Here is a 27641-nt window from a genome sequence, read left to right as displayed (position 1 = left end):
AATGTTTGCTGTGGGTTTGTCATATATAGCTTTTATTATGTTGAGGTATGTTCCTTCTATTCCTGCTTTCTGGAGAGTTTTTATCATAAATGGATGTTGAATCTTGCCAAAGGTTTTCTCTGCATTTATTGAGATAATCATATGGTTTTTATTTTTCAATTTGTTAATGTGGTGTATTTGATTGATTTGCAGATATTGAAGAATCCTTGCATCCCTGGGATAAAGCCCACTTGGTCATGGTGTATGATCTTTTTAATCTTTAATGTGTTGTTGGATTCTGATTGCTAGAATTTTGTTGGGGATTTTTGCATCTATGTTCATCAGTGATATTGGCCTGTAGTTTTCTTTTTTTGTGGCATCTCTGTCAAGTTTTGGTATTAGGGTGATGGTGGCCTCATAGAATGAGTTTGGAAGTTTACCTTCCTCTGCAATTTTCTTAGAAAAGTACAACTTTCCAAAACTGAACCACGAAGAAATAGAAAATCTTAACAGACCCATCACAAGCACGGAAATTGAAACTGTAATCAGAAATCTTCCAGTAAACTAAAGCACAGGTCCAGACGGCTTCACAGCTGAATTCTACCAAAAATTTAGAGAAGAGCTAACACCTATCCTACTCAAACTCTTCCAGAAAATGACTTCCTCTTAACTTAGTTACATCTATAAAGACCCTGTGTCCAAATTAGGTCATATTAATAGTTGCCAGGGGTCAATTGCTGGGGGTCATACATTTGAAGGGAGCACACAGTCCAACAAATACTGATGTGAGTGTTCTAATCACCAGGAATGGGAACGAAAAGGGGCCTGAGATTTCAGTGGAGATGGGGAAGGTGAAAGAAATACACAAATTGCAAAAAGGGAGGGAGCAAGGGGTGATGTCACCAGGCATAGGAAGCTTAAAGGAGGAGTTAACTTGTGGAAGAGCAACAGTCTAGAAACACTCCTGGGAAGGAGGAGGATGCAGACCCTACTTCCTAACCCTGAGTTATCTGAAGAATAAGAGAAAGAACATCTGGAATTGAGAGAACCCCAAGGGAAGATTGTTCACATTGGGCCAGGGACTTTTGTTGTTTTGCGTAGGCGGGACAAAGGACTCATTTCCTATTGGTCTATATGTAATTCATCAAGTTGAAGGACTGGAGTCCAATCCTAGGGATGCTCAGATTCTGCAAATCATGGCCGCATGGGGCAATTCTTCCCATTCAGCAGCTAACTGGTTTCCTGTCCAGAAATTTTCTTTCCATTTCTACATTCGTGTTGAGTCTCATGCCCTGCTGTTTCTAACAGTTAAGAGATAAGGGAAACAGACATTCAAATGAATAGCATAAAAGTTAAGAGCAATGCATATCAAGTTTATTAATGCATTTGTCGTTTGCCAGATATCTTCTCTAGTGAAAAAAAAAGGGGGGGGGATGTTAACCCTGAGAATTTGTCTCATCTATATTGTTCTCCTTCCTATTTGAGTTAATAATACTGTCTTGATAACATACCTGCTTGAGGCATTACCGTCCCTTCTTTTTATTTAAAGACAGTCTGTACCTTTAGAGGTGGGAATCTTCACAGAGAATTTATTCAGTGTAAAGTGGCACCATAGCTCGGCTGCTCATTTGTCATTCACTTGTTCACAGCAGGCAAATGGCCCCAGGTGAATTATGAGTAGGTATTATTCATACCCGGGCTCCTCTGCAGCTCTTAGTGCTTTGCTCTTCAGACCTAATAGCTGCTATTTTGGTCTCGATTAGCAGTATTTTTTCTTCTTCCACCAACTCCTCAACTTATTAATTAGATTACAAAGACTTGCCTTTTTTCCCCCTGTGATTAGAAGAACATCTCTTTTCCAGTTGTTACTTTTACATGGAATTAAAATGATGCATTGCATTTATGTTAGAATTTGTCAAGAACCCCAGGCATGTGACACCCACCATTTTTATTCCTCATGGGTGTTTTAAAACCTGGGGATAAAACCTAAATCATGCTGATGACCTTTTATGTGAGCTTTTGAAATGATGTGCATATTCATAGTTCACAGTTGAAATAATTGTTTACAAAGAACATTGGATAGTGATTCAAGAGATCTAGTTTTGCTCTCATTCCAACATGCTTTAAAATGTTACACAAAATAACCTCTCAAATCTGATTTGCCTGGCCATCACAGGAGAAGAGTCTTGTAAAGGAAATGTTTAAATTGTTTTAGAAGTTAAGATTTTCAGTTTAGTTGACAACTTTATTTCTCCTTTTCAGTAGTTTTCAGTGGTTTCATTGGTTTGTAAATAGTGACCTGAAACAACTACATGAACTGAAATATTTTTGAGTCATTTGGAAACAGTATCTTGTTGGTTCTTAAATTCCTGTTGTTGTTTAGTCACTAACTCATGTTCAACTCTTTGCAACCCCATGAACTGAAGCGTGCCAGGCTCCTCTGCCCTCCACTATCTTCCAGAGTTTGCTCAAACTCATGTCCATTGAGTCTATGATGCCATCCAATCATCTCATCCTCTGCCACCCCCTTCTCCTCCTCTGCCACCCGCTTCTCCTCCTGCCCCCAATCTTTCCCAGTGTCAGGGTCTTTTCCAATGAGTCGGCTTTGCATCAAGTGGCCAAAGTATTGGAGCTTCAGCATCAATCCTTCCAATGAATATTCAGGGTTGATTTCATTTAGGATCAACTGGTTTGATTTCCTTGCAGTCCAAGGAACTCTCAAGAGTATTCTCCAGCACCACAATTTGAAAGCATCTTAAATTCCCGATGTATAGCAAGCAGTTGATTTTAAATAATTAAAAATGCTATGGAGAATGAGTTTTTCTTCATCCAAATTATTTCAGGGGATGATTACAAATTGTTCTTAAGACAGTCATTTAAGGATTTAGCTGCTTTCTCTGTTAGGATGTTTTCCAATCATTTTTCTTTTTTAAAAAAATTTTATTTTATTTTTTAACTTTACAATATTGTATTGGTTTTGCCATATATCAACATGAATCCGCCACAGGTATACACGTGTTCCCCATCCTGAACCCTCCTCCCTCCTCCCTCCCCATACCATCCCTCTGGGTCGTCCCAGTGCACCAGCCCCAAGCATCCAGTATCGTGCATCGAACCTGGACTGGCTAACAAACACATGAAAAGATGCTCAACATCACTCATTATCAGAAAAATACAAATCAAAACCACTATGAGGTACTATTTCACGCCAGTCAGAATGGCTGCGATCCAAAAGTCTACAAGCAATAAATGCTGGAGAGGGTGTGGAGAAAAGGGAACCCTTTTACACTGTTGGTAGGAATGCAAACTAGTACAGCCACTATGGAGAACAATGTGGAGATTCCTTAAAAAAAACTGGAAATAGAACTGCCTTATGATCCAGCAATCCCACTGCTGGGCATACACACTGAGGAAACCAGAATTGAAAGAGACACGTGTACCCCAATGTTCATCGCAGCACTGATTATAATAGCCAATCATTTTTCTTCCATTCCACATAAACTCAGTTGAGCTTTATGCAAAGCCTTTAGATGAGAGCAACTGGTACAAGAAAGGTTTTTGTAAGCCTCTGTCAGATAGCTGTTTTTGAGCTATTGAGTGGTTGACAGAATTTAAAAACCCTTTACCCTAATGATCTATTTCTTATTAGAGCACTTTCATCAAAGACTTTAGCCATAAGCCCCACTTGAGCAGTTCACTATACATCCCAACATATTTCTGCTTTAAAACAGATGAAATTATCTTCTCTTTGGGCTGATTCAGGTACAGTACTGCCTCAGAATACCAAGGGTGGAATAATTGATTGCCACCCCACCTCTCCCATACCAAGAGCAGTCACCTGAGACTTGAAATTTGAATTATTATCCTGATAATAATCAAACAGTTCCTTTGCCTAAAGACGAGAGGTTTTAGAATGTAATGCCAGCTCTGAGACTGAATGAACACAAGAAGGCTTACTGTTATCATTCAGCAAAGCATAGTGGATCACGGCTAAAGAGAATTACTTTTTTTGGTGAAGAATATAACCAAGAAAAACGAGGACTTTATGATGTCCATGAGGAAGTTTCCACAACCTACTCTGATCACTTTTCAAGTTGAAAAATGAGCACTGTGGTTTTGCTCACTCGCTGGTTTCCCAGATAAATTATGTCATGAATGCTTTGTCTTTAAAGATGGTGATCTTAGCCAGCATCTGCAGGGTTTGGCACCAAGCTCACCCAGAAGGGCTGTGGTTCTCAAACTTGAATGAGCACATCCTTATCTTGGGTGGGGCCAAAAATCTGCTTTTATTTTTTTAAACAAACTTCTGCCTGGCTCTTAGGCAGTTGGTCTGCAGACCTCACTTTTGGAAATTGTGGCAGGTCTGAATTTGCAGTCATCAGCCTTATACATCTGTTTCCCTGTTTGATTAAGTAATGACAAAGTAGCTAGATGGCATCACAAAATGAGGCAAACTACCACCAACCTTGACTTCATTAGCATCATGTTCACACTTAACTGCAGCCTGCCATGGAAAGTTTCCAATTGCTTTAGTGATGAATGAACTTGCTTCTTTCCCAAATGTGCAAGTTTACTAGAAAGCCAGACATGGCACTCAGCTTCATCTTGTTCACAGAGAACTTTAGGACAGATGGTGCTGGAGGGCAGCTGATTTGAGACATTTATCTTCATGCGGTCTGACAAACATCTTGGGTCACCATGAGCAAGGACTTTACATTTTGAGGTGTGGCATTGGTCTGTTGGTTTCTATCAGTGTGTTGATTCTCATGGTACCGAGCTGATACAACCGTTGTGTACTGGAGGTATGAGTCCTGATGATGGCTTTTCCTTTCCCCTTCCCTCCCTGATAATCTTCTCTCTCCTCATTGTTGATGGGAAACCTCAGTCACCTGGGTTAGCTACCTAGCAGAGCTAAGGAAGGAAACTCAAGTTAAGGCTCTGTCATATGAACTTGGATGGGTGGACAGGAGCAGTATTCGACATGGTTATTTCCTAGGCACCTTCATCAGATGCTGAGTGATGGGTTGGGTTCAAGTTAGAAGAGACTGAGTCTCCTAATGATTTCCCTGTGATTATCAAATCTGGCACATGAGCTGAGTGAAAGGTATCGGTGACTTCAGCAAGAGGAGGTTTGGAGAGAATGGCATCCAACAGATCTCCATAGTTCAATGATCTTGTTGATGTTTGTTTGTCCTTCATACTTGGAATGCTTCCGGGTAAGGAAGGCACTAGTGAAATAGACACAGACCACTCCACTGTGAGAGTGCTTATTATTAAGTGAGCATTTTTAACTCATGCAGCTACTTCCCGAGGAGCAGTGCTAAATCTCTCTCCAGTGTACATGTTTTAAAATATCTGTGTTGAGTACTATATTCTCCCTTGCAAATGGGGCCTGTGGTGCTAATCCTTGCAAATATGAACATCTCCTGGTAGTAGTTTAGATCAGATACTATGAGGCAGTTGAAGGGGATGGAATACTGGAGGATTTGTACGTATTGGAGAAAAGTTTTATAAAACTTTAAACTATTAACATTTATAACTATTATTTATTTCCACAAAGGTTTTTAAAATTGCAACTTTTATGAACACATACCCATATAACCCTACCGAAAAAAATATTTTCGAATCCGGAAATGACATTTTAGGGATATTTACCAAAATGAAAATTCCACAGAGGGGACAAAAAATAAAAACTGTGTTTCCATTAGGAATTTGGACTCAGTTTGAGAGTAGGAAGGAGGTGTTGGAAGAAAAATTCAAACCATTTGGAAACCAGGCTGTTGTTCTTGGCCTTTGGTGCCCTGAGCTTTGTGTTCACTTCAGACCCTGAGTCCAAGAGCCTCGTGAAGCTAATGCTGCAGTCAAGCAGGACTCCGTACACAGAAGGTTCTCCCTGTTAATAATTGTGGTGATCATTGCCCCTAAGGGGGACAGCACTGCTGTTGGGTACCCAGTGTCTCTGTTCCATCAGCCTTTAGTTGAGCTTGGCATTTTCTCTGCTCTGTGCGCGCCTCAGAATGCTTCCCCCAATCTTCTCCTTCCTGTTATGCAATGAGAGGCCAAGAGAAACACATTGTCCTCTCCTGCAGCTGCTGGATACCACTTCTGGGTATTGGAGAAAAGCTTCACCATGGTTTCTAAATTCTCTAACAACCATGTCATTTCACAAAAGGGATGCAAGAGCAAGTGAAATTGCCAAGGAATATGGGGGCGGTGCCCTGCTGGTCAGTGTTCCTCCTACCAAAGCTAAAGGAAACCAAGCTCGAGACTAAAACACAAACATTAGGTTGAGACTAGGCTTTCCTGCCAGCCTGCCCCCCTCAGCTTTGATCTCATCACTTGACATTTCTGTCAATCGTGCTTCATTCTTGCTCTTCCATCCTATGCCCTCTGCTGCTTTGCTTGCTGATGCTGACACCCCTAATTTATTCACAGCACATGGAAAACACATGCTGGTTTCATCTCCTTGCTGACACGCTGCCTTTCCTCTTTCCTGAACTCTGCTGTTTTTCCAGCATGTAAGCTCTTTGGAATAATAACTTCAGTTTCTCGTAGTAGATCCCACTGAAAACTAGGAATTTAGGGTCCCATTTCTTACTACAGAGCTTGTTGTATTGCCTGTGCTACTTATTAAGTTAGAGTTTTATTTATGGCCATATTTTTTAGGACCATATAAAGAGTCATTGTTTCCACTCTGTCTATAAACAGTAGGTATTGTTTGCTGCTCCTCCGCACAGCTTGTTTTTGCCAGGTGCAAGTGTTCCGCATTTCCACCTTTTGGCACCTTTGTTATTTAACATGTCAGCCATGCCAGGCAGGAAAAACTTGGCTCAATCAAGAACCAAATCAACCATCCAGCCTGTCAGTTATGCATTTTCCCAGCAGGCAGCTTTACAAGCCAGCTGCCCAGCATTTTGACTCTCATTCTTTGGCTGCCCCTTCTTCCTCATTTTAAAGAACACAAGCTTCACAGCACTGATTTTTGCCAGGCTCTTGGTGGACATTCTTCCTAACTGTGCCAGAAGCAACTGATGCTTGGCAGAATATTGGTGTCCAGGGTACCTCAGTGTTACTTTTGGTTGGGGCCATAAGGCAAGATCATATAAACAACAATTATGTGTATTTCAAATTATTGGGTTATTCGTTTGAAAGAAATTCTTATATTTTGATGAATTGAGCTCTTTCACAAAAGATCTAGAGTAAAAAATCAGTTACTGTCCAGGGACCTGAATTTACTTGTTTGGTTCAGTTTCTCTGTGGTGTCTTTCAAATTAAGGTTAGAGGCATCCTGCTTCAGAGTCATCTGGGATATTCTTTTAAAGTACCACCTGAAGAGTCTCAGGAATCATAAGTGTCAGCAGTCTTGCCCTGAAGATTCTTGGGCCAGCTGTGTTTCTACATTCACAATTCCATAACAAGCTTATTTGTGCTGCCTCTTGTGAGAAATCTCTGGGCATCATCAAAAGGATAGGTGATGTTGCCAGTGTGGCTCATATTTGAATTAATAAATATTCTCCCTGTGAGAGGCTAGACTGTAAAAGATCTGTTGATCAGTGTCAATTAAATAGCCAATATCTGGGCATTTGAGGGATGAAGGAAGGAAACAGTGACTGAATGTTTTTAGTTCTTTATCACTTTCGGCTGGTATTTCCGGGCAGGACTTCTCTCAAAGGATATTTGGCCTGCAATTTGGATTTCCTGCTTCTAAGTGACAGTGGCTCCTTGCTCACATAGGAAGTGTTTCAGCGAATGTTTTACTCAAGTAAATTTTTAACTCCCTAGTAGAAGCTTTCTATTTGATTTTTTAAATATCAACACCTTTCTGTAACCTGATAATATTCTTCCTTTCTCTTGTGAGTGATCAACCTACTCCATCCCTTTCCTTCTGAATAATCTTTCTTTCTTGAAGTAAACCTCAGGCCAGCATGGCATCAGACGCTGAAGTCACTCTGCTCCGGACCATGATTTTGCCTAGTAAGTCTCCTTGCGCTGCGGTAGTGATTTTCCACAGCTGTCAGTCCTCCCACGGATGCTCACTGTTCCTTAGAATAAACAGCCACCAGGAGACTGGTGGACGCTGAGAGCATTGCCTTCCTGTGGTTGATTCCTTGGGCATCAAAAGGCACTTTCTTTACTCCATTCCTTTAAAACATAGTAACATCTTTGTCTTCTCCTCCCCAAGAGAATGTTTTCCATCTCTGAGTTTAAATTCTGTGTGCCTTGCTATTCACATACATGATTTTTGTTAGCAAAGTCCAGGCAAAAGTTGAACTCAAATGTTGTGAACAGTTTCTGAGTATAATATTTTCAGAAAGACCATCTATCCTTTTCCATAGCAAAATAAATTTTTTTAAAACGTATACAAGGTTTTATACATTTTAAACTTGTTTCACACTGACTCTTAACACAGGCAAAGTCTCTTCCCTCAACATGTGTAAAATCTGGATGTATACATGTTTAAAATCTACATATGTATTGTGTCCTTAGTGGAAACTTGTCTCGTCATGCCCAGAGTTGAATTGCTTTTTGGAAGAGAGCACTTACCTGGTAATAAGTCAGTGTCAGATTTCAGAACTGTGTAATGATGGAAATAAGCTTGCCTGCCAGGAGTCTCAACTTGAGAAAGTTCTTGAGCCCAGATAGTCCCACCAACTGCAGTCATAATCTTTGCATTCCCAGTGGCCATTCCAGACCCACCCTTCCTGAGATAGTCAAGAACCTAATATGAAGTCCTTAAATTATTAAAGTATAAGAATTGGGAGGGGACTTCCAGCCCAGTGGTTAAAATTCTGTGCTTCTACTGTGTAGGGCTGATACCTGCTGGGGGAACTAGGATCCCCACGTGCCACATGGTGTGGCTAAAAAATAAAAATTGGGAGGGGGTAGCCTTGTAGAGTTAGAGTCCCACAACATTGGTGTAGAGATGAGAACCTTCTCTTCAGGAATATTGACACAGTATCAGAAAGAGTTGAATTTGGAATTCCCGACTTGAATGCTATTCTCAGATGTGGTAATGGGAAAGCCTTTCAGCCTTTCTGACTTACAAACGATCTATAATTTTTTGTTAAAGAGTTGATGTTAGAGTTAAATGAGATAAAATTTAGTACAATACCTGCTATGATTATATATATAGGTAAATAGATACATTGTAAATGTATATATGAATTCTGTTCTTATTTCTCCACTTGCCCATATTAAGTTTTACCTAATTCTTGTGTATCTCAGTTGAGCCAACTCTAAAATAGTTGTAACTGTTGGTCTTAGTTGCTCAGTCGTGTCTGACTCTTTGTGACCCCATGGAGTGTAGCCTCCTGGCTCCTCTCTCCATGGGATTCTCCAGGCAAGAATACAGGAGTGGGTTACTGTTTCCTCCTCCAGGGGGTCTGCCTAACCCAGGGATTGAACCCAAAGCCACCAACTATTTTTATAGAAACACAGAGACTGAGCAACAACCTTAGATTTAAATATTCACTGTTAAAAATAAATAAATAAATATTCACTGTTATAACTTTCCTCATTATATTCTATCAAATATTTTGCAGAAGTAACAAAGGTAAATGTAAAAGGCACTTAACTGCATAAATACTTAAACCTGGCTGGGACAAGATATAGGTGCTAGTCTGGTTAATGATTGGCTCTGCCTTTGAAGTATAAATACAATGCAAATAATTATGTATTATCAATGATAGAGAAGCAGTCCACAAATGAGCTCATGTCTGCTGTAGATGGATGAGATCATGTCTATGAAGCGCTTAAAATTCCTGAAATACAAGCTGTATGTCCCGTCTCTAGCCATCCTGATGTTCTCCCATGGAAAGTTGGTCTTATCCAAAGATTTCTGTACCTAGTGGGGCCAGATTGACCTGGAACATTTTCTGGAGGAGAGAATAATTTTCTGCCCTCAAGGGCTTGGGAAATCTTCTCATCCACAGTCTTTGAGTAGGACTCCACTGAGCCTCATGGAATGAACCCAGGTTGCCTGCATTGCAAGCAGATTCTTTACTCTCTGAGCCGCCAGGGAAGATTCCTTGGAGCAGGGAATGGCTACTTTGGTATTCTTGCCTGGAAAATTCCATGGACAGAGGAGCCTGGCAGGCTACAGTCCATGGAGTCACAATGAGTCGGACATGACTGAACAACTAATACTTTCATTCTTTTCACACTGAGCCTCATAGGGAGATTTTATCAATCCCGTTTGAGGCACTGTGGTGAAATGGAACAAACGAGTCATGTAGAAGCCAGACCACTGGGGACAGAGTCCAGCTCTGTCCGTCACTAGCAGACATGGTGCCCACAGAGATGAGTTGGAGGTGTGGCTGAATTAGGTGAAAAAGCAAAGGGAAGTAAGGACAGAGGTCCTGCAAAGCCTATAACTTAAATATTCAGCTTCAACTAGTGGAATTTTAAACAGAAAGAAAGAATCCACACAAGAAAATGGAAAAAGAACTCTCCCATCTTGTTCATTCATTAAATACAAATTCAGGTTCTGGCTCTGTGCCAGGAACTGCTTGCTCTTGTAACCCCTCTTCAGGCCGCACTCCAGCCTGGGCTGACCTTTTCCATCACAACATCATTTCTGGGTCCAGCAAACATAAAACTCAAACTGCTCAATTTAGCATTGAATATCAACTTTTATATTGTTTCATAAAGTCTCATGTATGGTAGATCTGTCTCTTCAAATAGCTTAAAAATTCTTTAAGGTTAGAAACCATGTCTTTCTCTTTTTATTCCCCACAGCAGGTGACACAGTTGTTGTTCAGTCACTAAGTCATGTCCAACTCTTTGCGACCCCATGGACTACAGCACGCCAGGCTTCCCTGTCCTTCACTATCTCCCGGAGTTTGCTCAAACTCATGTCCATTGAGTTGGAGCTGTCATCCAACCATTTCATCCTCTGTTGCCCTCTTCTCCTCTTGCCCTCAATCTTTCCCAGCATCAGGGTCTTTTCCTGTGAGTTGGCTCTTCACATCAGGTGGCCAAAGCATTGGTGCTTCAGTATCAGTCCTTCCAATGAATATTCTGGGTTGATTTCCTTTGGGATTGACAGGTTTGATCTCCTTGCCATCCAAAGGACTCTCAAGAGTTTCTCCAGCACCACAATTTGAAAGCATCACTTCTTTGGTGCTCAGCCTTCTTTATGGTCCAACTCTCACATCCATACATGACTATTGGAAAAACCATAGCTTTGACTAGATGGATCTTTGTCAGCAAAGTGATGTCTCTTGTTTTTAATATGCTGTCTAGGTTGGTCATAGCTTTTCTTCCAAGGAGCAAGCATCTTTGAATTTCATGGCTGCAGTCATCATCTGCAGTGATTTTGAGATATTTTTTTATTAAGAAAATAAAGTCTGTAACTGTTTCCATTTTTTCCCCATCTATTTGTCATGAAGTGATGGGACCAGATGCCATGATCTTAGATTTTTGAATGTTGAGTTTTAAGCCAGTTACTCACTCTCCTCTTTCACCTTCATTAAGAGGCTCTTTATTCCTCTTTACTTTTTGCCATTAGCATGGTGTCATCTGCATATCTGAGGTCGTTATTTCTCCTGGCAATCTTGATTCCAACTTGTGAGTCTTCCAGCCCAGCATTTTGCCTGATGTACTCTGCATATAAGTTAAATAAGCAGAGTGATAGTATACAGCCTTAAGGTACTCCTTTCCCAATTTTGAACCAGTCTGTTATTCCATGTCTGGTTCTAACTGTTGCTTCTTGACCTGCATACAGGTTTCTCAGGAGACAGGTAAGGTGGTCTGATATTCACATCTCTGTAAGAATTTCCCACAATTTGTTGTCATCCACACAAAGTCTTTAGCTTAGTTAATGTAACCAAAGTAGTTGTTTATTTTTTAATTCCCTTGCTTTTTTCTGATCCAATGGGCTTTTTCAATTTGATCTTTGGTTCCCTCTGCCTTTTATAAATCCTTGTACATCTGGTAGGTTCACATACTGTTGAAGCCTAGCTTGAAGGATTTTGAGCATTACCTTGCTAGCTTGGCACAGTACTTCATGCACATTGTTCAGTTCAGTTCAGTTGCTCAGTTGTGTCCGACTGTTTGTGACCCCATGAACTACAGCACGCCAGGCCTCCCTGTCCATCACCAACTCCCAGAGTTTACCCAAACTCATGTCCATTGAATCTGTGATGCCATCCAATCATCTCATCCTCTGTCGTCCCCTTCTCCTCCAGCCCTCAATCTTCCCCAGTATCAGGGTCTTTTCAAATGAGTCAGCTCTTCGCATCAGGTGGCCAAAGGATTGGAGTTTCAGCTTTAACATCAGTCCTTCCAATGAACACCCAGGACTGATCTCCTTTAGGATGGACTGGTTGGATCTCCTTGCAGTTCAAGGGACTCTCAAGAGTCTTCTCCAACACCACAGTTCAAAAGCATCAATTCTTCGGTGCTCACCTTTCTTTATAGTCCAACTTTCACATCTATACATGACTACTGGGAAAACCATAGCCTTGACTAGACAGACCTTTGTTGGCAAAGTAATGTCTCTGCCTTTTAATATGCTGTCTAGGTTGGTCATAACTTTCCTTCCAATGAGTAAGCGTCTTTTAATTTCATTGCTACGATTACCATCTGCAGTGATTTTGGAGCCCAGAAAAATAAAATCAGCCACTGTTTCCACTGTTTCCCCATCTATTTCCCATGAATTGATGGGACCAGATGCCATGATCTTAGTTTTCTGAATGTTGAGCTTTACGCCAATTTTTTCACTCTCCTCTTTCACTTTCATCAAGAGGCTCTTTTGTTCCTCTTCACTTTCTGCCATAAGGGTGGTGTCATCTGCATATCTGAGGTTATTGATATTTCTCCCGGCAATCTTGATTCCAGCTTGTGCTTCCTCCAGCCCAGTGTTTCTCATGATGTACTTTAAATATAAGTTAAATAAGCAGGGTGACAGTATATAGCCTTGACGTACTCCTTGTCCTATTTGGAACCAGTCTTGTTCCATGTCCAGTTCTAACTGTTGCTGCCGACCTGAATATAGGTTTCTCAAGAGGCAGGTCAGGTGGTCTGGTATTCCCATCTCTTTCAGAATTTTCCACAGTTTATTGTGATCCACACAGTCAAAGCATATTGTTAGGTTCTCTAAATACTGGCTGACCACCTGATGGGGATGGGAAAGGAAACGGAGGATACTTGGGCTGATTTTGGCTGCTGGGCCTCCAGGAATTCTCCTTTTGTGGAGAACAGGTGTCATTCTCTCCAATTCCTTATGTTTTCCCAGATGAGCCTCCCTCTGTTGACACCCTCAGGGCTACCGCTATATCACCTTAGAGCCTTTATTCTCCCATCATCATTCTGTTGCCCAAATGGAGATCCAGGGAAAATTTGCTAAATGTAATTGCTATGTGTGTGGTTCTTCTAACTCTTGGGGTGGCTTGTTCTTCCTGAATTTTTTTTTTTTTTTTGCCCTCTTTTGCCATCCGATAGAAACACTGACCATCTTCCCCTTCTCTCCTACATCCAATTCGTCACCAGATCTTCTCTCTCAACTTCTGCAGATTTTTCTAATTCACTACTTTATCTTCATGTCTACCACCATTACTTTACTTCATGTCATTGTTATCTTGTAAGTAGTTTATTGCAACAACCTCCTAACTTGTTTCTCTGCCTTGGTTCTAGCCCCTTCACACTGGAACTGCAGTGACTTTTCAGAGATGCACATTTGATCCTATCACTTCCTTTGATGTCACCTATTGCCCTGAAGATGAAGTTCAAAATCCTTGGCAAGGGACTCATGACCCTCAGTCTAATGCCTGCTTCTTCCCCAACCTCACTTCTCACCTTCTTTCCTTGTTCCTCTCTCCCACTTCAGCCCCACTCAGCTCCGTGTGCTTCCTCACACACTTCCTTCTCCCTCTGTGGGCCTTTTGAATCATACTTTAAAAACTGTCCATTTGTTTTCCCCATACACCACGAGACCACACAGCCTTAATGGGCAGGGATTATCCTTACACAAAATAAGAACTTGAAAAATTATATACATGAACATTTAAGAGAGTTATGGATGTTTGGACTTCACTGCCCTCTGTGGATAACATTTGACATTTATTTAGTACTTACTATGTGCCAGACTCTACATATAAGACTCTGTTTAAGTTCTTTAAACAAAAAAACTGAGTTTATTCTGAGGAGTAGGTACCATTAGATCTCTACTTTACAGACAAGGAAACTAAGGCACAAAGACACAAAGCTACCCACCTAATATCATTCAGCTAATAAGTGGTTGAACATAGATGGGACCTCAGGAAGTCCTGTATTACAACATTCGCTCTTAACCAATAACCCATTAATGTGTTCACAGAGTGTAGCATTGAGTCTTGGCTGTGTGAGGGCCAGATGGATCAACAGTAAATGGGAGCAGACCCATGACAATGAGAGAAGAAAAGTCCCTTGAATCTTAAGCTGGAGACTTGGGGAAGGGGCTCAGCCGGGCAGGTGTGTGCTCAGTGCAATATGTCTGCAACCACAGGCACCATCAGTCATGTGCTCTCAGATAGTCTAGGACACAGAGTCCATTTAAGAAGGTTTGAGTTGAGTTCTTGATGTTCTGTGTACTTTAAGAAACCAAAAGCAGAATCAGACACATATTTTACAAGATACCCACAATTTAGTGAAACAGATTGCACCGTGTGAAGAACTATGTAAGCCACAGAAGACTGTAGTTAACAGTGTAATGGAGAGAGGACAGCCCCACTTCTGTTAACTAATTCTTCTCTTCATTTCCCTGAAGGTTTGCCTCATACCAACTAGTACCCTTGTGAGTGTACAATGTGGGGTTGCTAGGTAGAAAAATGTTATGTGAAGCCAATAATAGAAATGTCAAATTCCCACCATCTTGGACTTAGTAAGCCCCAGAAAAATACTTGGAGTACCTAGATTAAGGGAACATGGAGGGTCCATAGGCCTTTTCTTTTGTTCTTTTCTATGTATTAGGGCTAAATGAATACCTAGTTCCTGGCTTAAACAGAGCCCTGGCATCTCAAGGTTTTCTGTAGGACATTTGGAAATGGTGCTTCTCTAGGCTGAGGACTGGGCTGCGGAGAGTGATGAGGAGCTATTTCAGAACAGATGTCAACAGAGCCCTTCTCTCCATGCTGAGAATCATCAAACACATGCCCCACGCCTGCCAGGCAGTGACTGAGGCTCAGCCTCCAGAGCACAGAGACAATGAGCCGGCCTCCTGGGGGCTCTTCTGCTGCAAACAAATTAGCTCTGATGGACCAGTAGCCTCTGCTCATTCTTGGGAAATGTGGAGGTGGGATCTCTGGCCGGTGTGGAGTTTAATTAAGGATGGCAGCTGGCGGAGCAGGTCAGATGGCTCTGTGCTCTGCACTTCATGTCACGAGTTGTTAGCTGCTTTTTGTTTTTCTCCACATATTCCCGTTGCCCTCTTCCTTCCCTTGCTACTGCCCACATGTCATTCTCTGTGCTCTTGGAGTGGTGTGTGACCTTATCCCTGAGTATGGAGAGTCCAGGCAGGACCACACTCTAGAGGTGGAAAAAATAAACTTTGAGGAAATGATGTAAACCTATGGGAGACACAGTGCTCTCACAGGAGATGCTTCCTCTCCATGCTCACTGTCTCTCTGTAAATGTACCCATTGGTACCAGTAATTAAATCACAACCATCTTGGGACTTTTACCTATTTTTAAACTTTAAACTTTTTATTTTGTATTGGGGTATATATAGCCAATCCACCTTGGGACTTTTAATATCTGGGGGGAAAAGAAAAGTTTAACTGGAGTCTGCCTAGTGTCTGGTATCAGGTTGGAGGATGGTGGTGCCCGAGGAGAATTCCTATCTTTGTCCAAGTAATCCAGACCAGGAGGGAAGAGAGCTGAGTCAGAATCACACAATCTTGTATAAGGACAGAATCTCTAGCACTTGGAGCTGTGAAAGTTTGTGTCTTAAAGAGACTGGACTACACGGGGTTCTTGTCAAAGTGAGCATGAATATCGGGGTTATTCAGTTAATTAACCCAAAATGCACCCCTTAAAGTACATTACACCCCTTTAAGTACAACTACACCTGCTGATGTTCCTGAATAGAAAAAAATTCCAAATCACATGTTCTAGTGAAGTGAAGGAGAAAGGAAAAACCCTCAAACCCTGGCTTTTTTGGCCTCCTATTCTGGGGACTTGAGATCCAGATAGACCAAGAAGTGGTAGGAGGAAAAACCTCTGTAAAATCTTGTGAGATGGCATCCTCTTTGGGAAGACTGAGTCAGACAATATACGTTTATGGCATATGATCTTTATGGAAATGCTTTATCATATTATTGTCTGCCACTTATAATGATGCGATATGTGCTCTAAAAACACTCCCTGAATGTGAAGCCTTGCCCTGCATCACCAGCTGTCTGCTTCCTCAAGTCCCATACAAATGAGTTAATTACCTGCAGCAGGAACAAACCTTGAAAACAAAGCAAGAAGTGTGTAAAATAAAGGCTGTTGTCTCCTGGTGGTACAATTTCTCCTTGGTTATATCATGTTCATAAAGAGAACTGGGCAGTTTCCTGTAATACCAGAATTCTAGGAAGTCTGGGTTTTTAGGATTTCTGACTGCAGAAACCCTGAATAGAAAAGCATTGAAGCGGCAAGTACTCAAAAGGTGAAGTTGCCCATGGGCCAGTAGCCTTTGGGATAGGATCGCAGATACTTGGATCAACCTGTACTTGGTTGTTGTTTAGTTGCTCAGTTGTTTCTGATTCTTCATGACTCATGGCCAGTACCTCTCCAGGCTCCTCTGTCCGTGGGATGTTCCAGGCAAGATTACTGGAGGGAGTTGCCATTTCCTTCTCCAGGGGATCTTCCCGATCCAGAGATTGAACCCAATTCTCCACATGCTCTGCAGCACAAGCAGATTCTTTACTGCTGAGCCACTGGGGAAGCCCACTCTTGGCTTCTGTTCAGTTCAGTTCAGTCGCTCAGTCATGTCCGACTCTTTGCAACCCCGTGAATCGCAGCACGCCAGGCCTCCCTGTCCATTACCAACTCCTGGAGTTCACTCAGACTCACATCCATCGAGTCAGTGATGCCATCCAGCTGTCTCATCCTCTGCCGTCCCCTTCTCCTCCTGCCTCAAATCCCTCCCAGCATCAGAGTCTTTTCCAATGAGTCAACTCTTCGCATAAGGTGCCCAAAGTACTAGAGTTTCAGCTTTAGCATCATTCCTTCCAAAGAAATCCCAGGGCTGATCTCCTTCACAATGGACTGGTTGGATCTCCTTGCAGTCCAAGGGACTGTCAAGAGTCTTCTCCAACACCACAGTTCAAAAGCATCAATTCTTTGGTGCTCAGCCTTCTTTACAGTCCAACTCTCACATCCATACATGACCACTGGAAAAACCATAGCCTTGACTAGATGGACCTTTGTTGGCAAAGTAATATCTCTGCTTTTGAATATGCTATCTAGGTTGGTCATAACTTTCCTTCCAAGGAGTAAGCGTCTTTTAATTTCATGGCTGCAGTCACCATCTGCAGTGATTTTGGTGCCCCAAAAAATAAAGTCTGACACTGTTTCCACTGTTTCCCCATCTATTTCCCATGAAGTGATGGGACGGGATGCCATGATCTTCGTTTTCTGAATGTTGAGCTTTAAGCCAACTTTTTCACTCTCCACTTTCACTTTCATCAAGAGGCTTTTTAGTTGCTCTTCACTTTCTGCCATAAGGGTGGTGTCATCTGCATATCTGAGGTTATTGATATTTCTCCCGGCAATCTTGATTCCAGCTTGTGTTTCTTCCAGCCCAGCGTTTCTGCATAGAAGTTAGATAAGCAGAGTGACAATATACAGCCTTAATGTACTCCTTTTCCTATTTGGAACCAGTCTGCTCTTCCATGTCCAGTTCTAACTGTTGCTTCCTGACCTGCATACAGGTTTCTCAAGAGGCAGGTCATGTGGTCTGGTATTCCCATCTCTTTCAGAATTTTCCACAGTTGATTGTGATCCGCACAGTCAAAGGCTTTGGCATAGTCAATAAAGCAGAAATAGATGTTTTTCTGGAACTCTCTTGCTTTTTCCATGATCCAGCATATGTTAGCAATTTGATCTCTGGTTCCTCTACCTTTTCTAAAACCAGCTTGAACATCTGGAAGTTCACGGTTCACATATTGCTGAAGCCTGGCTTGGAGAATTTTGAGCATTACTTTACTAGCATGTGAGATGAGTGCAATTGTGCGGTAGTTTGAGCATTCTTTGGCATTGCCTTTCCTTGGGATTGGAATAAAAACTGACCTTTTCCAGTCCTGTGGCCACTGCTGAGTTTTCCAAATTTGCTGGCATATTGAGTGCAGCACTTTCACAGCATCATCTTTCAGGATTTGAAATAGCTCAACTGGAATTCCATCAGCTCCACTAGCTTTGTTCGTAGTGATGCTTTCTAAGGCCCACTTGACTTCACATTCCAGGATGTCTGGCTCTAGGTCAGTGATCACACCATCGTGATTATCTGGGTCATGAAGACCTTTTTTGTACAGTTCTTCTGTGTATTCTTGCCACCTCTTCTTAATATCTTCTGCTTCTGTTAGGTCCATACCATTTCTGTCCTTTATCGAGCCCATCTTTGCATGAAATGTTCCCTTGGTATCTCTCATTTTCTTGAAGAGATCTCTACTCTTTCCCATTCTGTTGTTTTCCTCTATTTCTTGGCTTGCTGCTGCTGCTAAGTTGCTTCAGTCGTGTCCAATTCTGTGCGACCCCACAGACAGCAGCCCACCAGGCTCTCCCGTCCCTGGGATTCTCCAGGCAAGAATACTGGAGTGAGTTGCCATTTCCTTCTCCAATGCATGAAAGTGAAAAGTGAAAGTAAAGTCGCTCAGTTGTGTCTGACTCTTAGCAACCTCATGGACTGCAGCCTACCAGGCTCCTCTGCCCATGGGATTCTCCAGGCAAGAGTACTGGAGTGGGGTGCCATTGCCTTCTCCGATTTCTTGGCTTAGGGGATGTTAAAACTTTACTAAAGGGAAAGAGTGAGCGAGTCCAACAAGAGGGATGTCATTTTTTTTTTTTTTTTGAGGGCATTGAGGCTGAGGAGGAGGAAGAAGGTACAAACACTTGGAAAGTGAGGAGAACTTAAAGATTGCTGATTTCATAATATTTATTTAATAAATGAAAATGTTGTGAAGCAGAGGGCTTGTCTCTGCTTTAGCAACAGGTTTGCTTTAGCTTTTTAGTTGAAGGTTCATGAAAGCAATGTTATCTGTCTCTGAGTGTTAGACATAGTTGTGGGTGACTTCTGGCCCTCATTCCTGGTATTCTCATGGTGCCAATATTACAGGGGCGACAAAGGCTCGATGTGAAAGGTGAATGTAAGCGGTATTCCCAAGGGAAATGGTGCGTCGTGGAACCCGGTTGTAAACTCCTAAAGAGTAGTTATTTTTGTTTGCATGTCTTTGTATCTTTCTGAATACCAAGCGCTGTGTCTTACAGAAATATAATACTTAAATATTTGCTGATTGAAAATATTCTAATTGTGGAAAAAATCTGCAGTGTTGTCAGCAGCAGGAATAGAGTTAGATGTATGGATTTGAATCCAACTCATCCAAGTGTAAGCCATCACCTTGGACAGATGACCTACCTTCTCTGTGTCTTACTTTCCTTTGCTGTAAGCTCAAATACTAATAATATCTATACATGAAATAGTTGTGTGGGTTAAAGGAAATCGCTTAAAGCAAAGCACTTAAAACAATATCTGGCCTAGAAAAGTACTCAATGAGCATTAACTGTTACTACAGTCTACAGAGAAGGCTATCTTTGTTTTTGAAAAATGTTTGAGAATATCATGGTATTACCTGAGCAATGATGTAGAATGATTGCTGTAGGGATCATCAATTCTTATAGTTCTGGACATTTCTTTGTTCAGAAGTAAATGTATGTAGCTCCTTTTACACTGTGGTATCCAGATCTTCTGAACAAGTAAATGGATTCCCTATTTTGGTCACTGTTGTTGAAAGCCAGTTTGCTCTTGTCTGCTTACAAATTATTATGGATAAGTGATTTTCTCCCTTTGCTCCCACCCAGACATCAGTGTCAATCAGCCTTCCCTGCTTCAATAAGGCTGTATGTGTAGTGTTCTCCCATGGGTGCCCCCAGCCCTCACTCAAGTTGATCCTGACATCTTGGTCACTGTTCCCTTGAGACTTTGGGATTTTCTTCTCTTCCTACTTTAGAATCCAGCTTGAAACTCATCTTAGCGTGAACAAGAAAAAATCTGCCTTTTGTACTCATCCATCCATCCATCCATCAAATGTTACTTTGATTCATAGGCTCTTTGCCCTTGAGATGTTACTGCATGACTGATCCCCAACCGACATGAGTAGGCATCCTCATTCTGGTTTTATTTCCACAGTATGTGCCTCCAGATCTCTGCGTCTGCAACTTTGTGCTGGAACAGTCCCTCTCTGTCAGAGCCCTGCAGGAAATGCTTGCCAACACAGGTGAAAATGGCGGTGAAGGGGTGAGTACCTGAATTATGTCCTGGGAAGGGAGGGATTGGGACACACCATAGCCCAAGAGTACACACTTCATTTCATTCCTCCAGTTTTGAACTAGAAAACCTTGATTTTCCAGTTTCCTTGAATCCATCCTCATATTCCTCTTATTCAGCAGCCCTACTTCCTTTGGGTTAACCAGCTTCCACCAGAAAATAGACTAGACCACCTTAATGCTGCCTGAGCGGGGCATAGGTCATTGAACCCATAATCCACCAGGATATATGGAGAGGCTGAAAGAGCCTTGGGAAGGGGAGAGGGAGTTATCTGTTAGGCTGATTCTTTTTTCTTGGAAAAGTCTCATCAGAGATTTATGACTATGCCAATGAAGCACAGCCAGGTTACAGCCATTTGGAGAGGATTTCCTATAGAATTCAGAGTCATTGACATGTACCCAGATCTTCATGGTTTCACTAAAGATGAGCAAATACAGAGCTGTATTAAGTTTCTATTGTCAGTAAAATTGTTTCCAAGTCTTTAACTAAGGGATAATGGCCTCCCAAAGGTCTCCCAGGCAAGACATTGACTAGAGACTTCAGAATAATTTTTGACCCTTTCCCTAATGACTCACCTAGTTATATTCATTTATCATTTCAAATATTCTAACTCTATGGACTGAATATCTCACATGCAGACACCACTCTCCTACGCCCCTTAGATACTGTGTTAGAGGACTATCCTTTATCTTCTGGGTTATTACATCAGACTCACCACTCTGATTCCTTCTGTGCTTACCTCATCTACTATTTTATTTTCCCTAAGCTGACATAATGCTCTTCACAAAATATAGACCTAATCATCACACTTTACCATTTAAAAATTGTCTTTCTGCCCATTACCATGAATGAAATCCCATATTCCTTAACTGGGCATAAAGAACTTCAGGATTTGAGTCCTGCTCACCTTGCCTGTCCTGTTTCTCACCACATCTTCCCAAACACCCAGTGATCCAACCACATGGAATTATTTTCAGTTCCTCAAACATAACCATTCTCTTTGCCTCAGATCATATGTGTCAGTTCTTCCCTCCATTTAGAACAGCTTTCTCCTCCTCTCTCTCTCCCCTTATATGATCTTTACTTCTCTTTCAAGGAACAAGTCTAAATATTAGGTCAACGGAGAAGCCTATAAGTTGACCCTGAAATTCTAGGATGGGTACCCTTTCTTGAGCAATGGCCAGTGAAGTGTTCTTACTACTGTGTGCTATAATTACAAGTCTAGTTCTTTACACTCTGTAGTGTGTGTAGGTAGGAATATTTATAGGACCTAGCACAGTTTATTATTTGACTTGAATGAACTCATATATAATGAAGTGTCTCATTGGTGGTAGAAGAGACAATATCTGTAGCCCCAAGGGAACCAATATTTACATTTAGGTCATCTTTCAGCTCTTAATGTGATCTTACATAAATCTTTTAATCTCTTGGGACCATAGTGTTCTTATCTATAAAATTAGGAAGTATAATTAATTTGCTAGGGTCCTTAACACCAACATTTGTGATTCTTCACTCTTTTGGCTTAGAATAATATGCTTTCATCAACCACCTGAAAATAGCTTTGCTTTGTACCTTAGAGCATAAACACAGGTGAGATTTTGTTCTTTTCAAGTTTATCTCTCCCTGACATTGACCTCAGTACCCCCAACCTTTCGTCCTTAGGCACACACCCTCAAACATTTCCAACTCAGTGAAATAAATTAGTTTTTAATTGCTCACTTTTCCTCCAAGATAATTAACTCATGATTTATAGACATCTTTGGTGAGGAAGACCTGGCTGATTTGGAATATCACCACTTTCAGTGTCAACCAAGATCAGCTAGACCCTGCCAACATATGGCCCCAGGATAGAAATTGGGAAGATAGAAGCTATGCTCACTGGATAATTATTTCATGGGCATTCTCTTGTCTTCTTTGTTCACAAATTGCATTTCTAAGGACTTCTTTTTCTTTACCATCTAATTTGTGTAGTTCAGGGAATCCTGCAGGTGTCAAAGTCAACTAAAAAGTTCTGGTTATAATCCATGCTCTTCTTTGTTGCCAGGAACTTAAATAATAGTCTTATCCTGGTTTGTCTTTTGAAAAAGAATAACTAATTCATTTTCCATATAGAATAGAACGCCAGTCTAATAAGATTGAATGCATAGTTTTGGAATGTATGTCTAATACATACCTATAATTACCATCCATGTTCTAGCAGAAGTTTACTCCATGTAGTTATATATTTCAAGGACCATCTTTAATTTACAATATTTAAAGACCAATAGGTTAAGTCTTATTGGAGGATCCAGTCTCTTTGAAAACTCCAGTCTAAAATAAACAATCCATGACATTTTTATGGTTAAATAGTCATTGGATAACAATCACCATATCGAGTCAGACTCTCAAATTTCCCATGTACTGTATTGCCATTTTGTGCTATTTTACCAAAGAAAAGACTGAGCTAATAGTGATTTCCCATCCTGATATATTACTTCTATTGTAATTAATAACTGGAGATCTTAGAGCTAGAAAGAAGAGACTTGAAAAGAGAGCTGGGGCACAGATAGGAGAGGGTGCTGTCTTTAAATGATTTAGATTTTATTATTTGTTGGTGGCTCCACTAGTTACCCAAACAGCAGCTTCAGTTGCTAGAACCCTCTTGGAACTCTCTCACAATTCCATCTGGGCTCTTAATCTTTATTATGAGGAATAATATTTTTCATACAACCTCTCGAGTCTGAATGTTTTGTGTTTCTGAAGTGATTGCTGTATGCACTTACTATTAGTACTTAATTTGATTTGAAATGATAATATTCAGCAGGGGAGAAAAAGAAAAAAAGAAGAAAAATCAAGAAGGAAGTAAGTTAACACAACAGACCATAATGATTCTCTGGGGAGCCAAGGGATGTTTGAGTGGGTTGACACCTCCTCTGCATGCCAGTCCATTCTGTTTGGGAAGAGACATTTACTGCTTTTAAATGGATATTACTTACACTAATGATCATCACTACCACCAGACGGGATGCTTTGAAGAGTATCATTTTTCCTCCTGGGAATAAATTGGTCTTTGTGTGTCTGTTCACTGCCGCACAGCAGTTGGACTTTTTAAAAATGATATTTGTTTATTCATATGATGAGCATACAGAAGTCTTTCTGCAGGGATTGGTGGTTCTGCAGCAATTCCTTTCAGTAACAAAGAAAACAGAGGTGTCCACCTTGGTTTAACAACAGAGGGTTTATTATTGAAACATCCTTAGCTATAGCCAGTAGCAACTGAGAGTCAGCTTTATGTTGAAAAGGAAACTGAATGATGAGAAGGCCCCAGGGGGGCAGAGGATGTCAGTGCCCCTCAGAGCCCACCCTCACTAAGCTCATCCTTGGGTCACTTTACCTCTGGTTAAGTCCTATCTGATGTTATTCTGGGGAATATTACCAAGAGATGGATGCTTGGCACTGTAGCCAATTAAATAGCTGGACTTTGATGTAAAATCCCTGCATACAAATATAATATATTTTTACATTAATGGAACCTACAGTGTATGAGGTCCCCAGCCACCTTCAGCAGGACAGGGAACTAAAAAGGATGTCACATCTCCCTCTGAGTCCTCAGTCTTCATCATCCTATAACAATGACTGAACACAAAACTAGCAACATGTGCAGTGAGAGAAGCTCCATTTTTGGAGTCAGGTTAATATGTTTTCAGTCCAGGCTATACAGGAGCAAGTGACTTCTAGGACAAATTGCTTCCCCTTTCCGTACCTGACTTTCCACACCTTCAAAATGCAACCTCCCTCCTAGGATCAGGTGAGAATTACATAAGTGTTGACAAGTGCCTATGGGTGTGGAAATGAATATTGGTTCCTCTTTTCATCTCTGGTCTGCTTTCTCCTGTCACAGATCCTTCAGGCATACTCAAATGCCTCAAAGGAAGGAGATTCCCATGCTATATGACCATACCATATAACTACAAATGAATTTTGACATGAATGAAGATAATGCTTCTAAAAATGAAAGACCTTGGTTAACACAGTTACCAGCTGCACTCCTGATAAGGGCTCAGGTTTTCTCTAAAAGTTGACCTAATCACTGTCAGACTTTTACTACTTAAAAAAGGGAGATGCAATATATGTAAAAAGAATGAATGTTATGGTTGTATAAGATCATGCTTGACTTCAGATTCTAAAATCTCTAGAATGCAAATACACAATCAGCCTTTTAAACTTGATTGGGAGATGTGACCTGGAGAGACACTGTTTCTGTAAGAACCTCTCTCACAGATAAACTCACTGTGAAGGGGTCTTTTAATTCCCCGTATTACTTATGAGGGAAATCAACACTGAATATTCATTGGAAGGACTGAGGCTGAAGCTGAAGCTCCAATTCTTTGGCCACGTGATGCAAAGAGCTGACTCATTGGAAAAGACCCTGATGCTGGGAAAGACTGAGGGATGGAGGAGAGGGGCTAACAAGGGTGAGATGATTGGATGGCATTCTTGACTGAATGGATGCAAGTCTGAGCAAACTCCAGGAGTTAGTGAAGGACAGGGAAGCTGGTGTGCTGCAGTTCATGGGATCACAAAGAGTCGAATATGACTTAGCAACTGAACAACACTTAATTATGAGATGGTCCCTCTAACACGAAGAGGAGCTTCAGACTCCTTTCACGTGCCCCTGTCTTTGAGCAGGGAGTACTATACACAGCACAGTTGCTCAAGAAATGCACACATGTGGTGGCACATTTGTCATGCTCAAGAATGACGTGTTCATGCTTTCTGAGAAGCTAGAGGTTGCCTCCTGGCATTGTGTGACCTTCTAAACAGCCAAGGAGGCATAATCTTACATATTGCTGTATTCACGTAGATTTTATTTAAAGTATGTGTCGTGAGATACATTGTAGCCAAGTTCAAAGCATTCATCCTTCTTATAAAGTCACAGAAAATCTAGTCACAGAAAGGTGACAGCATCATTAAAAAAAGAATCTGCCAAAGATGCACCTCCCCTGATGTGGTTAGGTAATGAACAAATCAAAACAGATGCTGAGGAGGGCAATTAGAAGCCTGTTATCTAAAGTTTGAATTTTGGCTGTGCCCAGATTTAAGACATCTTGTGGGAACTTCCAGAATGAAGAAGGCCAATCAGAGCCTTACCTCTTTATTCCTGGGGCCCTGAGATCCCCCCATCATCTGTATATTACAGAAGAGAAGGGACAACCCCCATCAACCAGAGGTCACTTCTCAGTTTTCTGAGGTTTTAGTCTTCCCTCCGTAATTGTCAGAAAACAGCTGGAGTGAGAACTTACTTTGGTATGTGTGTGGGGAAGGGAACAAGACTGAGGGAGGAACTATATACACAATTCTAAATAAACTTCATCCCCATTGCTGTTGTTTAAAAGAAAGAAAGAAATTTGATGAGTCAAATCTAACAGGGGGTGTTAGTTGCACCTTTAAAATAGGACACATCAGATTTTCTTTGGAGAAAAAATACAAAGAAACCTCTGCGTGTTTGGGGATGTCAGTCCCAGGACTTGCCCATATATGCCTTACAGCGGGGGTAGTCAGAATGTGCCAGAATCACCACATTAGGTTTCCAAGTCTGGACTTCCTTTGTACTGGGTGGTGAGAAGCCACTGCGCCAAGCTCTGCAAGTGCCTCCTTGGTGCTCCCACTCAGGACCTCCCCTCGCCAGTGCCAGCGCCTGTCAGGTTGTTCATCCTGGGGATGTTACCCAAGCCTGCCTGCTGCCTAACTGGGAAGATCCAGATACCACAGTGTTAAATTCTTGTTTAACTTCATCCTGCTTTTTGTTTTGAAAGGAGAAAAATAACATGCTGATTTCAGATGCTTCCACTTCTTTTTTTAACCTATGGCTGGTCATCCACACCCACTATTAAAAAAAAAAATACTACTTTTGTATTAACAGAATCACCAAACCTGTTTGGTGAAATCCCTCTTATATGCAAAAGCTTGAGTTTATATATCAAAACCTCCTCTTGACAGTCTGCTCCATGTTAGAGTCTGCTCACATTTGCGAATGGCAGCCTGTTTTGGTGACAAAGCTGTGTCAGGTGGTTTAGCCCTAGAACTGCCACCTACTGGAGTTTTGCATGTTAAGTCGCTTCAGTCTTGTCCGACTCTGTGACCTATGGACTGTAACCTGCCAGGCCACTCTGTCCGTGTGATTCTCCAGGCAAGAATACTGAAGTGGGTTGTCATGGCCTCCTTCAGGGATCTCCCCTACCCAGGGATCAAACCTGTGTCTCTTATGCCTCTTGCATTGGCAGGCAGATGCTTTACCACTAGCGCCACCGGGGAAGCCTTCCAGTGACAATAGCCCATCACTAATTGTGGAAACATTAACTTGTTTGTATTAGTCGTTATTCTAGAGACCCTGGCTCCCATAATATTCGGTAGATGGATACATGGTTTTATTCTCTTTCTTTCTTGGTGTGAACAGAGAGAATTTTTCAAATTCCATCCATAACAGCAACCCTAAAGCTCTAAGTGATGACAACATGGTTTTAATTTTTTTGGAGACATGAATAGCCTATAAATCTTCTTATGGAAGAATATGAGAGGTATTTTATAGTTTTGACAGAATTTCTTTCTTCAAGAGCCAGATATCATTTTCAGAAATTATACAATAATGAAACATCTCCAAACTAAGGTTTTTAATGTATTTTTTTCACAGACCAAATTGTCATCAAACTATGCCCATTCTCTTCTTTCTTTCCCCTCCTTACTATTCTCTCATTATGCTATTTTATAATTTCATGCTGATATAATGGATTTAAATGTTTCTCTGATAAGCTAATACTAATGAAAATGTGCACAAGTAACTCATATTGTTGAGCTGGCCTTTCAATAACATGATATCATTAAAATTTGCCATCTGGGAGACTTTACTTCATGGTAAGAAAACTCCTCTTTGGTAAAAGAATAAGTCTAATTGGTTGCTTGCAACATTTCTAAGAAAAAGAAATTCCAAATTTTCTGATGTAGGTACTGACCATAGTCCTTGGGTGGATTTTCTTGCATAAATATAATTACAAAAAAAAAAAAAGTGCTACAGACAAATTTAGGCTACAGTGTGTGGCTTGTTTGCCAGTTTCTTGATGACATCAGCATGGTACTGGAAAAGTAAAAACAAACTTTTACATCTAGTGCTGCTGCTTAGTCC

General features: G+C 41.2%; 1 protein-coding gene across 5 annotated transcripts in view; it reads left to right on the top strand.

Moving 5' to 3' along the window:
- RYR3 (ryanodine receptor 3) overlaps window positions 1-27641 on the top strand; it is a 557802-nt gene that overhangs the window by 195479 nt on the left and 334682 nt on the right. For all 5 annotated transcript variants that reach the window (XM_027553458.1, XM_027553456.1, XM_027553457.1 and 2 more), the window contains exon 3: window positions 20345-20452. In XM_027553458.1, the coding sequence (XP_027409259.1) occupies window positions 20345-20452 (108 nt within the window). The remainder of the gene's footprint in view (window positions 1-20344; window positions 20453-27641) is intronic.

The sequence above is a fragment of the Bos indicus x Bos taurus genome, chromosome 10 (assembly GCF_003369695.1).
Source record: "Bos indicus x Bos taurus breed Angus x Brahman F1 hybrid chromosome 10, Bos_hybrid_MaternalHap_v2.0, whole genome shotgun sequence".
In the NCBI taxonomy this organism is placed as follows: Eukaryota; Metazoa; Chordata; class Mammalia; order Artiodactyla; family Bovidae; genus Bos; species Bos indicus x Bos taurus.
Note: the sequence above shows the minus strand (reverse complement) of the source record. Positions and strands in the feature narration are given on the sequence as shown.